General features: G+C 40.6%; 1 protein-coding gene across 2 annotated transcripts in view; it reads right to left on the reverse strand.

Annotated features, from left to right (window-relative positions):
- The window catches only part of TESK2 (testis associated actin remodelling kinase 2), a 114,299-nt gene that overhangs the window by 90,652 nt on the left and 7,049 nt on the right, over nt 1-16,598 (reverse strand). For both annotated transcript variants that reach the window (XM_004598935.3, XM_058680415.1), the window contains exon 2: nt 970-1,276. In XM_004598935.3, the coding sequence (XP_004598992.1) occupies nt 970-1,191 (222 nt within the window). In that variant the 5' untranslated portion in view covers nt 1,192-1,276. The remainder of the gene's footprint in view (nt 1-969; nt 1,277-16,598) is intronic.

A 16,598-nucleotide genomic window follows, 5' to 3' on the forward strand; every position in this document is an offset into this window, starting at 1 on the left:
GGACAGATTTAGGGAGACTAGAATTGTGGCGTGACAAGGAAACCTTAAAAAAAAATGCAACTTAAAAGGGGACAGTGATGCTGTAAAACATGTTAAACCAGCACTTGCAACACAAGATTCTCTATCAGAGTAGTCAAGTCCCTGTCACTCCTATTTCAGTTTCCTGATAATATGCCTGGGAAAACAGCAGATGATGGCCAAAATCACTGGACCCCTGCTATCCACAATGCAGACCAGGATGCAGTTTCTAGTTCCTGGTTTCAGTTTAACCCAGACTTGGCTGTTGCAACTATTGGGAAATGAATCGGGGGATGGAAGATCTCCCTCTCTCTCTATTGCTCTGTGTTTCAAATAGATAAGTTTAGCAACTGGTACAATGGTGCAGGAGTTTAAGCTGCCGTTCATTACACTAACATGCCTTATCAGAACAATGGTCTGAGTACCAGTTGCTCTGCTTGCAATCCACATATTGCTATTAATGTGCCTAGGAAGCACCAGAAGATGGCCCAAGTGCTTGGGCCCTGCACGCATGTGGGAGACCATGAGGAAGCTCCAAGATCTCTCTATCTTTGGCCTGCCTAGTCCAGCCATTGTGGCTATTCAGAGAGTGAACCGGCAGATGGAAAATCTCTATCTGTCTATCTGTCTGTCTGTACCTTTCAAATAAACAAATAAATCCTTAAAAAACATAGTGGTTATTATTATAAAACATACACACAGAGTCATGTACATACATACACATAAATACTCAGTGATGTGGAGAGAGGGTAGAACAGACTCCTATATTATTTGAATTTTTGATCAGCATTATTAGCTCATAATTTGAGAGTTTGAGAGGAAAGTTTATAATCAGGCTCAAGGTTCAGAACAAGTTAAGCAAAGCTTTATCTCCTAATTAAACATAATTACCAACTGTTGGTAGTGAATCTATCAGCAAGACAATAGGAGAAAAGCTGAAGCATTACTCACCTTGAACACTTCAGAGAAGAAGCCAGAGCCTATTTTTTCACAGGTAAAATCATCTAAACGTGTCAGTCTGGAAAACGCTTTCATAAGCGCCTGGTACGAAGATGGCCACACTCTTCCCGCCTGCGACATGTTCCCATCCCCTCCCCCACCTCCTTCAGACTCCTCAGGACGTTCCACGCGTGGAGGAAATCCTGCGATGGAATTCCGCTTGCTCCGATCCATAGTCTCAAGGATCACTTTCTTCTCTTAAAACGGAACTCCAAACATAATAAATTTTTGTGAATTTTACTTCTCTTCTGGTTTGATGCTGAAAAAAAAAAGATGGAAAAAGCTTTATTGACACCATTAATGAATAAACACATGCAAATCAATGAACTCTTAACACAAAACTACTTCCTGTCACATTCTAATTTCTAAATTTTAGATATAAAAGCTTTTAAGCTTTTACCTTCAGAAAGCATTCATATACTTTTTAAAAAGATTTATGTATTTATTTGAAAGACAGAATTATAGACAAAAGGAAGGAAGAATAGACAAAAGTAAAATACAAGACTGATTCAAAGGCCTGTAGCTCAACCAAGGCTTTTTATAGCCTCACATAATTTTCTCTCATTTGAAAACTTAATTCTAAATATATAAAGATGACAGAAATTACAAACTTCTATGAAATTCTGAATAAGAAAATTTAAAAGCAATCTAAAAATTCAGTTTTTCCTAAACAGCACATTCCAGTAGAAGTAATATAGCAATAAGGTCCCACCTTATCTGGTATAGTTAAGAATATTGACACAAAAAACAAAAAGCAAAAACAAAAAAAAAGAGTGTTGACACAATGATTAAGTTGCTGCCTGAGATGCTTACATCCCATATTGGAGGGCCTGGGTTTAAATCCTGGTTTTATTCCCCTTTCAGTTTCCCGCTAACCTGCACCCTGGAAGGTAGTAGATAATGGCTAAAAATAACTGGGTTCCTGCCACCCTGAACTGAGATCCCAACTCCTGGCTTCGGCCTGGTCAGCCATAGCTATCCCAGGTATTAGCGGGGTAAAGCTGCAATGGGAGATCTCTGCGTCTCCTTGTCTCTGTTTTTCCAATTTTTAAAAGAAAAAGTACAAGTTCATATATTATTTTAACTTGTCTCTGAATCTACTTTTTCCCACAAGAATCTAAGAATCCTTTCAAAACATAACATTGCAGGGCCTGGTGGGATATCCTAGTGGCTAAATCCTTGCCTTGCATGTGCCAGGATACTATATGGGCACTGGTTCAAGTCCCAGCTGCTCCCCTATGGGTACTGGTTCAAATCCTGGCGGGCTCCACTTCTGATCCAGCTCCCCATTAACATGCCTGGAAAAGCAGCAGAAGGTGGCCCAAGTGCTTGGCCTCCTATACTCATGTGGGAAACCTGAAAGAAGAAGCTCCTGGCTCCTGGCTTCTGACCCACCCAATTTTGATCAGATGGAAGATCTCTCTCTTCTTCCCTTTGTAGCTCTGCCATTCAAATAAATAAATTTTTTTTTTTAACAAGCAAAAAAGGGGCCCAGCACAGTAGCCTAGAGGCTAAAGTCCTCGCCTTACATGCACCAGGATCCCATATGGGCACTGGTTTGTATCCCGGTGGCTCCACTTCCTATCCAGCTCCCTGCTTATGGCCTGGGAAAGCAGTAAAGGATGGCCCAAAGCCTTGGGACCAGGCACCTGTGTGAGAGACTCAGAAGAAACTCCTGGCTCCTGGTTTCAGATCGGGCTCAGCGCTGGCCATTGCTGTCTTCTTCTCTCCATGAATCTGGCTTTCCAATAAAAATAAATAAATCTTAAATAAATAAAGCAAGCAATAGCTGTGTGAATTCACAATTTGCTGGCTATGCCATTTTACCATGTGTCCTTGAAAGTAGAACACATCAAGAGAAAAATATAGTAAGAGAGACAGGGAACATTCAGATTTCCCTGTTGAATTCTAATTCCTGATTCATGAAGCCTAACAGTACCCTGGCTTAAGACTCCATGAGACATATCATATTTTTAGAATAAATATTTTAAAAATTTCATTGAGTTCTACAGTCTTTACAGAAGAAATATTTCGGAAGAATAAATTATTTAAGCACCTCAATTGAATCTATGCAAAATAACGGGATTGGGACCATGAAATCAGAAATGTAAGGGCATAAGAACAAAAGTTTGGAGTTAAAAGACCAAAAATTTAAAATTTTACAACCAGTAGCAATCATCAACTTGGTCATCTATTTCATATTTGAAGAAACCTAAGTCCAGAAAGGAGAAATGCTGTTTGAGTGCTGTAAGATCTTTGCTAGAAAAGCAAAGCTAGAAGTAAAGGAATCAAGAGTGCTGCATTCTCAAAGTGTGTCTGTTTCAACATCACCTGAGCTTTTATGAAACCCAGAGTCCTGGATTTCACCATTGATTTACTAAACAAAATCTCTTAGAGTGAGGTCTGGAAATTTGACCAAGCTAAGCATTGATTATTATGAACTCTAAGAGTGGAAGATCCTCTATAGTGGGAGATGGGATGAGGCAGGGTGTATAAATAGCTAGAAAATGACCATTTTCTAAGATTTAATCCTTACAGCATTGTACCAAAGTTAAGTATGGCCTCCATTTTACAGAAAAAGAAACACAGGCTCAGAAGGTTAAGCAACCTGTCTAAGCACATACAGCCAGTATAACCAGACTTAGAACCAAGCTTGATTCAACACCGAAGCTCAAGTTTTTTTCCATTTTGTTATTTCTGAGTTCAGTATTTTTCCATTCAGAGACCTTCAAGAAGTTAAATTAGTCACGTGCATAGAAAAAAGACAGAGAAGTGCAGCGGAAATCCAAGCTGATTATAATTTGATCATAGACAGAAAATAAAGAAAAAGAGAAGTAAAAGCTATCAAAGTGAAACTGAATATACAAAACATGGTTGTCTGTTAAATTAGCTGAATAATCTGACAGGTTCGCCATCTACTATGCTTTTCTTGTTATGAGATGTATTTAATTTTTAATGAAAGGCAGTGTTAACTTCCCCAATGCCCTCGGGCTTTTCTGGGGGTAGATGATCTAGTTCTCAATACTAAAGAACAAGACAAAATTGCTCGGTCCAGCTCAACAGATGTTGTTTTATATTCTCAGCTAGGTAGGAGGAAGTAAGGCAATGCTAATTGTAACTGAGCTGCTTTGGTAAAAGTCCTGTTACAAATTTCACCATAGGACAACAGACATAATTTTAGTATTTTCATTTGAAAAATAAATAACATAGCTCACAGTACTTTTCAAGAGAAAGTATTTTTCAAACAGTAAGGGTATATACTTAATTAAACTCCTAAGAAAACAAGTACAGCAAAGTTAAACAGGTTTATCCCATTTTAATATAATCTGTAATAAATGAGAAAAAGGAAATAAACCAAATTTCATTTGCAGGAGTAAGAGATAAACTGAAGAATGTCTTAGTGAGCTACACAGCATGTACCTGAGTGAAATATCTACCAATATAATTATATTTCAAAAACAATGTTGAGTGGGGGGCAGGAAAAAGCAGGTTGTAGTTAATACCAACATTAAAAAGTTTTTTTGAAGATTTATTTTTATTGCAAAGTCAGATATACAGAGAGGAGGAGAGACAAAAAGGAAGATCTTCCATCCAATGGTTCACTCCCCAACCGGCCGCAACGGCTGGAGCTGAGCCAATCCGAAGTCAGGAGCCAGGAGCTTCTTCCAGGTCTCCCACACGGGTGCAGGGTCCCAAAGCTTTGGGCTGTCCTCTACTGCTTTCCGAGGCCACAGGCAGGGAGCTGGATGGGAAGTGGAGCTTCCGGGATTAGAATCAGCACCCATATGGGATCCCGGCAGGTACAAGGCAAGAACTTCAACTGTTATGCTATCGTGCCGGGCCCCATCATTAAAATTTAAGAACCTTTTAAGCTGTTACCACAAAAAGAGCCAGCATTATACATTGTGGCATAGCATTCTGTAGGAGCATCAGTTTGAATTCCAGCTGCTCCTCTTTTTACCCAGCTCCTTGCCAGTGTGTCAGAGAAAATAGTGGGAAACGATCCAAGCGCTCTGGCCCTGCTACCTGTAGGGGAAAAAATGAATTGAGTTCTGGACTGCTGCTTTCATTCTGACCCAACCTTGCCCATTGTGGCTATTTGGGGAGTGAATCAAAGATAGATTCCTTTCACTCTATCTCTCCCTCTATCTTAACCTTGTCTTTCAAATAAATGAATCTTGAGAGGCCAGCTCTGTGGCATAGTGGGCTAAGCTACCACCTTCAGTATTGGCATGCTATATGGACACTGGATAAAGATCCATCTGCTTCACTTCTGACCTTGGTCTCTGCTAATGTGCCTGGGAAAGCAGCAACGACGGCCCAAGCAACTGGGCCCCTGCACCTACATGGGAGACCTAGAATAAGCTCCTGGCTTCAACCTGGCCCAGTCCCAGTTGTAACAATCATTCAGGGTGTGTACCAGCAGATGGGAGATATATCTTTGTCTCTTCATCTTCTCACTGTAACTCTGCCTTTCAAAGAAATAAATCTTTTAAAAATACATAAAATATTATAGGCTTTGAATTTGAGTTCTGGTTTGTCACTTCCCAGAAATCAGTCAGTTAACTCCTTCATTATTTCTGCATTTGTAAAATGGAAATAATAGCAGTATGTTTTATTTTGAGAAGTTAGGAGTATTCAGTATAACACACTTGGAAAAGTGCCTGAATTTCAGTAAATGTCCACTACTACATAAGTAATACAGCACCTACTACAACGCCTTACAACTGTCAGAAACCCAGTTAACATTTGAAACATAAGACAATTCCTGAATTGATGAGAATATTGAATTACACCTACAACTTTCTTTTTTTTAAGATTTATTTTATTTTTATTGGAAAATCAGATATACAGAGAGGAGGAGAGACAGAGAGGAAGATCCGATTCACTCTCCAAGTGGCTGCAATGGCCAGAGATGACATGATCTGAAGCCAGAAGTCAGGAGCTTCTTCCAGGTCTCCCATTCGTATGCAGGGGTCCCAAGGCTTTGGCCTGTCTCCCACTGCTTTCCTAGGCCACAAGTAGGGAGCTGGATGGGAAGCTGGGCCATCAGGATTAGAATCAGTGCCCATACGGGATCCAGACACATGCAAGGCAAGGACTTTAACCACTAGGCTACTACACCAGGCCCCACACCTACAAATTTCAACCTAAGTTTTTGTCTTATGTCACACAACAGAACCTGGTGGATTCTAGTTACACAGCAGAGATGATGCTTATTCAAAAGCGCTAATACACTTTTAAGCACTTTATTTTGAACTGTTGGGCACTAATGTATGCTATTGTATATACTCACGGCTAATTAGAGATGCCAGTTTTTAAGCTAGATTGTTTTTGGTTTCAATGGAAACTGCAACTCATTATTTCATGGTGGGATGGCAAGCTCAGCACTATTGCTTTTATATTTAATTAAGCAATCATCCTGAAATGCGCCTGTATTTGCTGTGTTGGCCCATAGAAAGGATAACAGCTGAGTGCACCTGTCATGTAGATTTGGCATGTGTTTAGTGTTGATACACAGCTAATGTACTTGTTTCCATTCTGAAAAAATGAGTGTCCAGCTTTCTCGGCTACCTATCACAATGAATCCTTTTTCATTTTGGGTTAGAAACTTCTTATGATCCTAGGAAGAAAGTCTTTTTTATGCTATATCTAGAGTATGAAAGTTCACGGAACTCAATTCACTTTGTGGGATTTCATGATGATCTGTCTGCATACATGATCCCATATTTGAATGAATAAAAAAGTTTAGTTGCTCAGTGATACCTTTCCATGTCCTCTTAATTGTTGAATGGTGGTTTTTCTATTTACTGCAGGATTTTATATCTATACCACCATGAAGTTTCATCTGCTTTAGTTTCATAAAAAAAAAAAGGTCAGAAACAAATATTGCACAATAGAGTGGAAAATACTGAAAGGATTAGGAATTGATGTAAGGCTGGCATGTAAGAAAGTCTGCTAAAATCAGTGCTAACTTTTATGTCTGTAGGACGTAATAAAATGATTTATAGACTTGTACAGTTACAATGTGCACTTTTTAGTCTCTGTTAAGGGTAGGATGGAAAATAGAGCCGCTTCCTATGGCTAATTCCTATGACTAAATAATTTTCACAGAAGTTTAGCTGTGTTTCTGAAGGAAATACGTCATAGTGGAAAATGCATATTTGGAAATATCAGATTGGAACCCTGAATCTGTCACTAATTGTTGGTGTTTGTTCAAGTCATAACCCTGCATGTTCTTATTTTATTTTACTTTACCTTGGAGGTGATGATATCTATCTTGCAGATTAGAGATAACATGTATAAAACACTTAATAGAATGCATGGCAAACAGTAAATGGTAGTTGCAATTATTATTTTTAAAAATATTGATTTATGTGAGAAGCAAATTGACGGAGAGAGGGACACACACAGACACACAGACACAATCAAGATCTGACAGTTCATTCTTCAAATGACTGCAACAGCTGGGTGTAGCCAGACTGAACTCCTTTGTGATTTCCCCATAGGTGGCGCAAGCTCAAGTACTCGGGTCATCTTTCATTGCCTTCCAGAGGCATTAGTAGGAAGGTAGCTAGGAAGCAGAGTAGCTGGGATTCCAATAGGTACTTTGATATGGGATGCCAGTATCCCAGGTAGCAGCTTAATCTGATGCACCACATTACTGGCCTCTTTATTGCCATTGTTTTCATGCTTATTTGTTTTCATCTACTTAAAAGAGTAACAGAAAAAGAGACATAGATATACAACAACAAATGCCTACAACATCCAGGCGTGAGCCAGTCAAAAGTCAAAAAGCAAGAGCACCATCTGGGTCACCCACATGGGCGACAGGAACCCAAATTCTTGGGCCATTGTTCACGGCCTTCCCAGGTGCATTACCAGAAAGCTGAAATGGAAGTAAAAGCGTCAATACTCTAACTGGTACACTGATATTGAATATAAACATCCCAAGCAGCAGTTTAACCCATTGTGCCATAATGCTTGTTCCTGCAATTATTATTACTGTTAATTTATTTACTTATTTTGAAAATCAGAATTACAGAGAGACAGGAAAAGACGGAAAGAGAGGGAGGGATGGAGAGAGAGAGAGATTCCATCTGCTAGTTTATTCCCCACATGGCCACAACAGCCAGCACTGATCCAAGCCAAAGTCAGGAGCCAGGTGCTTCATCCAGGTCTCTCAAGTAAGGTGGCAGAGGTCCAAACACATGAGCCATGTTGCCCATGTGTTTTCTCAGTCATGAGAGCTGAGAACAAAAGTGGAGTGGTCAGTACATAAACTAGTGCCCATCACACCTGCTCTGCCACAGCACCGTCCCTGAACAGTTACTGGCAAGAAGAATTTCAGACAGGAATATGTTCTAACTCTGAATCCTAAAAAAATTTCTGAATCTTCTGGCAAGTAATTTTACGGAATTTCTACTTTGAAAAGAAAAAAACACATATAATCAGTTATGGGGCAGTCATTGTGGCACAGCATATTAAGTTGTTGTGTGAGATCTCTGAATGCCCTATTGGAATGCCTGCTGAGTCCCAGCACCTCTGCTTGAGATCCAGCTCCCTGCTACTACATCCTGTGAAGTACAAGATAATGGGTCAAGTGCATACGTCCCTGCCACCCACATGGGAAACCCAGATGGAGTTCCTGGCTCCTGATTTCTCTCTGGCCCAACTCTGGCTGCTGTAGAATTTATGGGAATGATCCAGTGGATGGATCACTTGTCTCTCTGTTGCCCTTTCAATTCGATATAATAAAATGAAATAGAATAAAATAAAATAAACATTAAAAAATGTTGGATATGGGATATTTAGTTCATTAACCTGCTTGGTTTGGTAGTTTTTCAAATTATTTTCCCCAATCAAAGCCCTTTTTGTACCTTCTTCATGAAAAAATAAATCAGTCCAAATATAGGTAAAAATTGATCTTTGAAAAGACAAACCTACGTAGAAAAGGAAAAAGTTTCAACCTTCTAAATCCATAAATAGTGAACTTGAGAACATAGCTGCTAAAAATTATTCATGACCTCGTAAGCCACATAATTTTGGCATTTCTAAAAAGCTGTCAACAGACTGTTCCCCAGTTTAAGAACAAAAGTGAGTAAGTTTTTCTGAGTTTCTCAACTGGGCACTATTGGCATTTAGGGAAGGACAATTCTTTGTTCTGCAGGACTGTTACGTGCATTGTAGAGCATTTAGCTTCCCTGTTCCCTGCCCACAAAAATGCCAGTACTGCCCACCCTACACCCCCGCCACTGTGATAGTAACTCCTCCTGGCAAGACCCTCCCCGCCTGGGGTTGGGCTATGAGGAAGCAACAAGCCTCTGCTTAGGGACACCGCTTTCCCATACTGAAAAGCCCATTTGAGTTCTGGCCACTCCACTCTTGGGTTCTACCTTTCTGCTAACAGGAAATAGCAAATGAAAGGCCAATATCTTAGACCCTTTTTAAAAGTCTTTACAAATATTTTTTAGGCAGAGGATAGTAGTTTTCAACTAGAAATAAATGAAAACTTGGGAGGCATGGTTCATTTTATTTTTGTTTTCATATTTTTTTAAGATTGTTTTGAGGGTCTGGCGTGATAGCATAATGGTTAAAGTCCCAGCCTTGAATGTGCCAGGATTCCCATATGGGCGCCAGTTAATATCCCTGATGCTCCACTTCCCATCCAGCTCCCTGCCCGTGGCCTGGGAAAGCAGTTGAGGATGGCCCAAAGCTTTCGGACACTGCACCCACGTGGCAGACCCGGAAAAAGCTCCTGGCTCTGGCTTTGCATTTGCTCAGCTTCATCTGTTGCGGCTACTTGGGGAGTGACCCATCGGATGGAAGATCTTCCTCTCTGTCTCTCCTCCTCTCTGTATATCTGACTTTCCAATAAAAAATAAAATAAATCTTAAAAAATTAATATATTAGGCCCGGCGGCGTGGCCTAGCAGCTAAAGTCCTCGCCTTGAAAGCCCCGGGATCCCATATGGGCGCCGGTTCTAATCCCGGCAGCTCCACTTCCCATCCAGCTCCCTGCTTGTGGCCTGGGAAAGCAGTTGAGGACGGCCCAATGCATTGGGACACTGCACCCGCGTGGGAGACCCGGAAGAGGTTCCAGGTTCCCGGCTTCGGATCGGCGCGCATCGGCCCGTTGCGGCTCACTTGGGGAGTGAATCATCGGACGGAAGATCTTCCTCTCTGTCTCTCCTCTGTATATATCTGGCTGTAATAAAATGAATAAATCTTTTTTTAAAAAAAAATTAATATATTGGGGCCAGGTTGTACTGCAGCAAATTAAGTTGCTATTTCCAACATTGGCATCACATTCTGCCACCAGTTCGAGCCCCAAATCCTCCACTTCCAATCCAGCTCCCTAATAACTGGCCTGCAAAAGCACAGCAAAATGGCCCAAGTTCTAACATCCCCACATCCTACACCCAGCCAGGAATGGACCAGACTGAAAACAGGATGCAAGGACTTTAGGTCTCCCACACATGAGTCAGGGACTCAATACTTGGGTCAGAGCCCACTGTTTTCCCAGGCATATGAGCAGGAACCTGGATTAGCAGTAGAGTAGCCAGGACTTCAGGTCTTAAATCAAGATTCCCACATAGGATGCTGGCATAGCAAGCATTCCCTTAACCTATAAACACCAGCCCCTCTTTTTTTCTTTTTTAAAAATTTTTTTTGAAGATTTATTCATTTTATTACAGCCAGATATACACTGAGGAGGAGAGACAGAGAGGAAGATCTTCCGTCCGATGATTCACTCCCCAAGTGAGCCGCAACGGGACGGTGCACACCGATCCAAAGCCGGGAACCAGGAACCTCTCCCGGGTCTCCCACGTGGGTGCAGGGTCCCAATGCGTTGGGCCGTCCTCAACTGCTTTCCCAGGCCACAAGCAGGGAGCTGGATGGGAAGTGGAGCAGCTGGGATTAGAACCGGCACCCATATGGGATCCCGGGGCTTTCAAGGTGAGGACTCTAGCCACTAGGCCACGCCGCCAGGCCCTTAAAAATTTATTTACTTGCCTTTCTATCTCTCCTTCTCTCCATAAATCCGATCTGCCTTTCCAATAAAAATAAATAAATCTTTCAGAAAAAAAAGGGGGAGGATGGCATGGTGGAGGCTCAATGGCAAAATCCTCTCCTTCCAAGGGCCAGGATCCCATGTGGGTGCTGGTTTGTGTCCCAGCTGCTCTACTTCCCACCCAGTTCCCTGCTTGTGGCCTGGAAAAGCAGTAAAAGTGGGCCCAAGATCTTGGGACCTTGCACCCGTGGTGGAGACTTAGAAGAAACTCCTGGTTCCTGTGTTTGGATTGGCTCAGCTCCAGCAGTTGGGGTCATTTGGGGAGTGAATCAGCGAATGGAAGATCTTTATCTCTGTCTCTCCTTCTCTCCATAAATCTAATCTGCCTTTCTAATCAAAATAAATAAATATTTTAAAATATATATTTATTTGAAAGGCAAAGCCAGAGAGAGAAAGAGAGAGTCCTCTACCCACTGGTCTACTCAAATAACCATAGTAGCCAGGGCTCAGCCAGGTGAAGCCAGGAGCCTGGAACTCTATCCAGGTCTTCTGCGTAGGAGGCAGGAGCCCAAGAACTTGGGTCATCTTTCACTACTTTTCCAGGTGCATTAGCAGGGAGTTGGGTTGGCAAAGAAGCATCCAGGGCTCCAACTGGCACTCTTAGAAATGGCATCATTTATTCTGCCAGCTCTACCTTCAGACCAGAGATGGTCTTCCCAAGAAACTGTTAAACTTATCTGGACAATAAGATGCTGGACTCTATGCTTGGTATATGTTTGCAAAGAAAGAATCTCAACTGAATTTGATCTGTAATACTACAACAAGGTGGAGGAATCCACCATGGGGGGAGGGCACGGGGAGGGGTTGGGGGAATCCCAGAGCCTGTGAAACTGTGTCACATAATGCAACGTAATTAATAAAAAAAAAAAAAGAAAGAAAGAAATGGCATCATTACAGCCGACAGCCTAGCACACTGTCCACACACAGGTCCCTATTTTCTTCTGTATGAAAGCTTTTCAGTTTCCAAGTCTTTCAGACATCTCATAAAACCATAGCATCTCTCTGATCACCTTCTTGAAAATTTATCCTAGGGGTCCCGGCGGCGTGGCCTAGCAGCTTAAGTCCTCGCCTTGAAAGCCCCGGGATCCCATATGGGCGCCGGTTCTAATCCCGGCAGCTCCACTTCCCATCCAGCTCCCTGCTTGTAGCCTGGGAAAGCAGTTGAGGACGGCCCAATGCATTGGGACCCTGCACCCACGTGGGAGACCCGGGAGAGGTTCCTGGTTCCTGGCTTCGGATCGGCGTGCACCGGCCCGTTGCGGCTCACTTGGGGAGTGAATCATCGGACGGAAGATCTTCCTCTCTGTCTCTCCTCCTCTCTGTATATCCGACTTTGTAATAAAAATAAATCTTAAAAAAAAAATTTATCCTAGGGATGGGTATTGTGGCATAACACATTAATCCTCAACTTGGAATGTCCACATCTCATACCTAACAGCAAGTTCACATCTTAACTCTTCCACTTCCAATCTAGCTTTCTACAAATGCACCTGGATAGGCAACAGATGATTGCCTGGATTCTTGGGTCCTTGGCAACCATGTGGAAGACCCTTGATGGAGTTTCTAATGCAGGCATTTGACGAGTTAAGCAGCAGACATAAGATACCTCTCTATTTCTCCCTCCCTTCATCCCTGTCACTCAGCTTTTCAAAAAAAGAAAATATAGCTTTAACTGCCCTCCAATCTGTGGAAAATGTCTCTAAAACAATAGCCAACACAATGTTTGTATATAATATTACATAACTGATTTAATTTAGACAGAATTCAATAGGACTGCTATTTCCCATAATCTGGATATAAAGAATATCATTTCTGACTTCAGTGTATCTATAACTTTATATGCAGGAACATGAAATGACACAAAACACACTGATATTGGACCCCATTCATATGAGCTCAGATGAAAGTACTATGGGATGGGGCCTGGCGGCTTGGCCTAGCGGCTAAAGTCCTCACCTTGAAAGCCCCGGGATCCCATATGGGCGCCGGTTCTAATCCCGGCAGCTCCACTTCCCATCCAATTCCCTGCTTGTGGCCTGGGAAAGCAGCTGAGGACGGCCCAATGCATTGGGACACTGCACCCGTGTGGGAGACCTGGAAGAGGTTCCTGGATCCAGGCTTCAGATCGACATAGCATCAGCCGTTGCGCTCACTTGGGGAGTGAATCATCGGAAGGAAGATCTTTCTCACTATCTCTCTTCCTCTCTGTATATCTGATTTTGTAACAAAAATAAAAAAATAAATCTTTTTTTAAAAAATTTTAAAAAAAGAAAGTACTATGGGATATACAAATTTCAAGGGTAATATCTCTATTGATTAACTTTCCTATTTGAATGTAAAAAGCCTAATCGTGACCATCTGGAGCAGAGAAACAACTCATTTCACCTTAAGTAAACTTTTGAAAAGCCGTCCTACATTATATAGAAGCTTTTTCTTGTTTGTGCCTTACCCACATCCTAAGTCTCATGTATCTCTGGTACTCTATCCACAGTCAGAGTCTATTTTAAACATAGAGAATCATGCTGAGTCTTCAAACATATAGATTACACAAAATGTATATTATGAAAAATACACATGAATTTCAAAAGTTTGTCACCAAAATAAACATCCTTTAATTTCACTTTCTCATGAACTTTTTTGAAGTAGCCTTGTAATTTTAGAACCCTGCTCATATTTCAATGTCTATGCATGTATTTCTTCTCCTGTGTGTTCTCCAGGCCTCTTCCATTTGGTTCTTTTAGTAATCATATCACATAGGAAGTGTTCTCTGACCCCTCAATCTCCTTTTTCTTCACTTTGATAATGCCCTACATAGACCTCTGTTCTTAGAATTATCAGGGGGCATTTTCATTATTGCTTATCTGTCTCTTTCACTGGACTATGAGCTCTACAAGGGCTTGGGTACAAACTTGTTGACCTACAATCAAATTAAAATTTCATAAATTTTAATTTGAAAAGCAGAAAGACTGGGACACAGGCAGAAAGAACAAAAGATCTTCCATCTACTGGTTCAAACCTACAAATGTCTGCAGTAGCCAGGGCTAGGCCAGGAGCTCAGAACACATTTGGGCCTCCCATATGGGTGGAAGGTACCCAAGCATTTGAGCCAACATCTGCTGTCTCCCAAGATAGGCATCAGCAAGACGCTGCAGCAGAAGCATAGCATCTAGGACTAAACAGGTACTCCAGTATGGGTTGTGGGCATCCTCAAATAGCAACTTAACCACTGTGCCAAACAACTGCCCTAAGCTTACAAATTTTAATAACATGATATGAGTCAAAATACAGTGCAGAAAAAAAACAGGACATTCAGATTTCATATTCTCCATGTTTAAAAAAATCCATTCTTTCATTCACATACATATTTATTTAATACTTTTCAGAAGTCAGACACTATGACAAGCCCTGTTGAGTTCATGATGATAACATTAACAAACACAGTAAAAGTATTCTGAGATAATACAGGCCAAAATATTAGCACTATTTATTAATTCTTTAACTCTGGAGTACTCTATATATAACTTACATTATCTCCTTTAAAATATTCTCTATTTTCCAATTCTCCCTTGATGAATATGCATTACTTTATAATCACAAAAAAATGAGAAAGAGTCCTTTCAAATTATCCAAATTTCTACTAAGCAGTAGTAACATAATATCCAAAGTAAAGAGAGTACCAATTTGCAAAACATAACTAATGTGAGAGCAAGACAATTTTTGAGAACTTCTATACCTACTTCAAAGAATAAATCTAACATGCATTCAGGATTTCCACACCATTTTGAAAAAGATCTCATGCCAACTTTTCAAGGAAAACATTGACCACAAGATCTAAACCACTCTCATTTTTTCACTTTGCAGAAAAAAATTATATCGGGCCCAGTGCAATAGCCTGCCTAGTGGCTAAATCCTCACCTTGCAATCCCAGTTGCCCACCTCCCACCCAGCTCCCTGCTTGTGGCCTAGGGAAGTAGAGGACAGCCCAAAGCCTTGGAACCCTGCACCCGGGAGGGAGACCCAGAGGAAGCTCCTGGCTCCTGGCTTTAGATCGGCTCAGCTCCAGCTGTAGTAGCCACTTGGGGAGTGAACCAGGAGATGGAAGATTTTTTTTCTCTGCATCTCTTTCTCTTTAAATATCTGCCTTTCCAGTTAAAAAAAATAAATCTTTTTTTTTTTTTAAAGAAAATTGTATCAGTCTATTCTGTTAGTACAGGGAGAAATGATAATAATCTCTATACAAGCTGTTCAAAAGACAAATTAATAAATAACATCATATTCCATCTGTATAATGATTTACAGATTACAGTACACAGAGCACTTTGACCTTGACAATATTTCTGTTTACTTGTTCCCATTGGCTATATTAAAGAACAAACAGTTAAAATGCCAAAGCACTTCTAACTATGACTTAAGTACGAAAAGCCAAAAAAATTCAAGACTGAGAAGCTTGTCCAAAGCTTCTAATAAGAATGAGATAAAAAGAAGTCAGAAGATAAATATTATATTAAAATGGGACATGTATCTGCAACATAATGTTCACAAGACGTGATTTTCACAGAGTCTTAGAAGTTAGTAAGAAATCTGTGACTCCACAGAAAAACAAATGAAGGATTTAAAAGTAGTTTACAGAAAAGACACATGAGTGATTCAAACACATAAAACATTAACCTTGGCATAATTAAAAAAATAATAAAACTAGTATGAGATGTCATTTCTTTCTATCAGATTGGCAAAAAGTCAAGTTTGATAATAGCAAGATAAACTATAAACACTGATCCTGGAGCCATAGTGCTTACTTTGAATTTCTACTAGTTAGTCATTGTGGAATTTGAATAATCATTTAAACTCTCTATCACCCAAAAAAGAAGATACTAATAGCAACTATGTCAAATGGGATATTACTAATAATAAGAGAGGTGAGGCAGGCACTGTAACACAGCAGATAAAGCCACTGCCTAGGATGAAGGCATCCTAAGTGTTGCCAGTTTGTGGCTCAGTTGCTCCACTTCCCATCCTGCTCCCTGCTAATGGCCTGGGAAAGCAGTGGAAGATGAGCTTCTGTCATCCATGTGGGAAACCTGGAAGAAGCTCCTAGATCCTGGCTCCCAACTTCTGGCTTTAGCCAGACCCAACTGTGGCCATCTGACGAGTTGAAACACTAGATGGAAGATCTTTCTCTCTGGTTCTGCCCTCTCTGTAACTTAAACTTTCAAAATTAAAAAAAAAATTTTAATCTTTTAAAAAATGAAAACAAGCAATGTATATAGTACAAGTATTGTATGAGTTATAAGATAGCCAGTTTTACTGAGTATGCATGCCAAATATATTGAAATAACTCCAAGGATATCAATTTAGCAATATATTTCATGATAAATGCATATATCCAATAACTTAGAAACTTCACTTCTGTGATTTTATCCCACAAGTCTTCTTTCAAAAATATAAAATGACATGAAGGTTCTGCAGCATAGCATTACCAATAATATCAGACACTGAAACAACATAAA

This window comes from Ochotona princeps, chromosome 2 (genome assembly GCF_030435755.1).
Source record: "Ochotona princeps isolate mOchPri1 chromosome 2, mOchPri1.hap1, whole genome shotgun sequence".
NCBI classification, from domain to species: Eukaryota; Metazoa; Chordata; class Mammalia; order Lagomorpha; family Ochotonidae; genus Ochotona; species Ochotona princeps.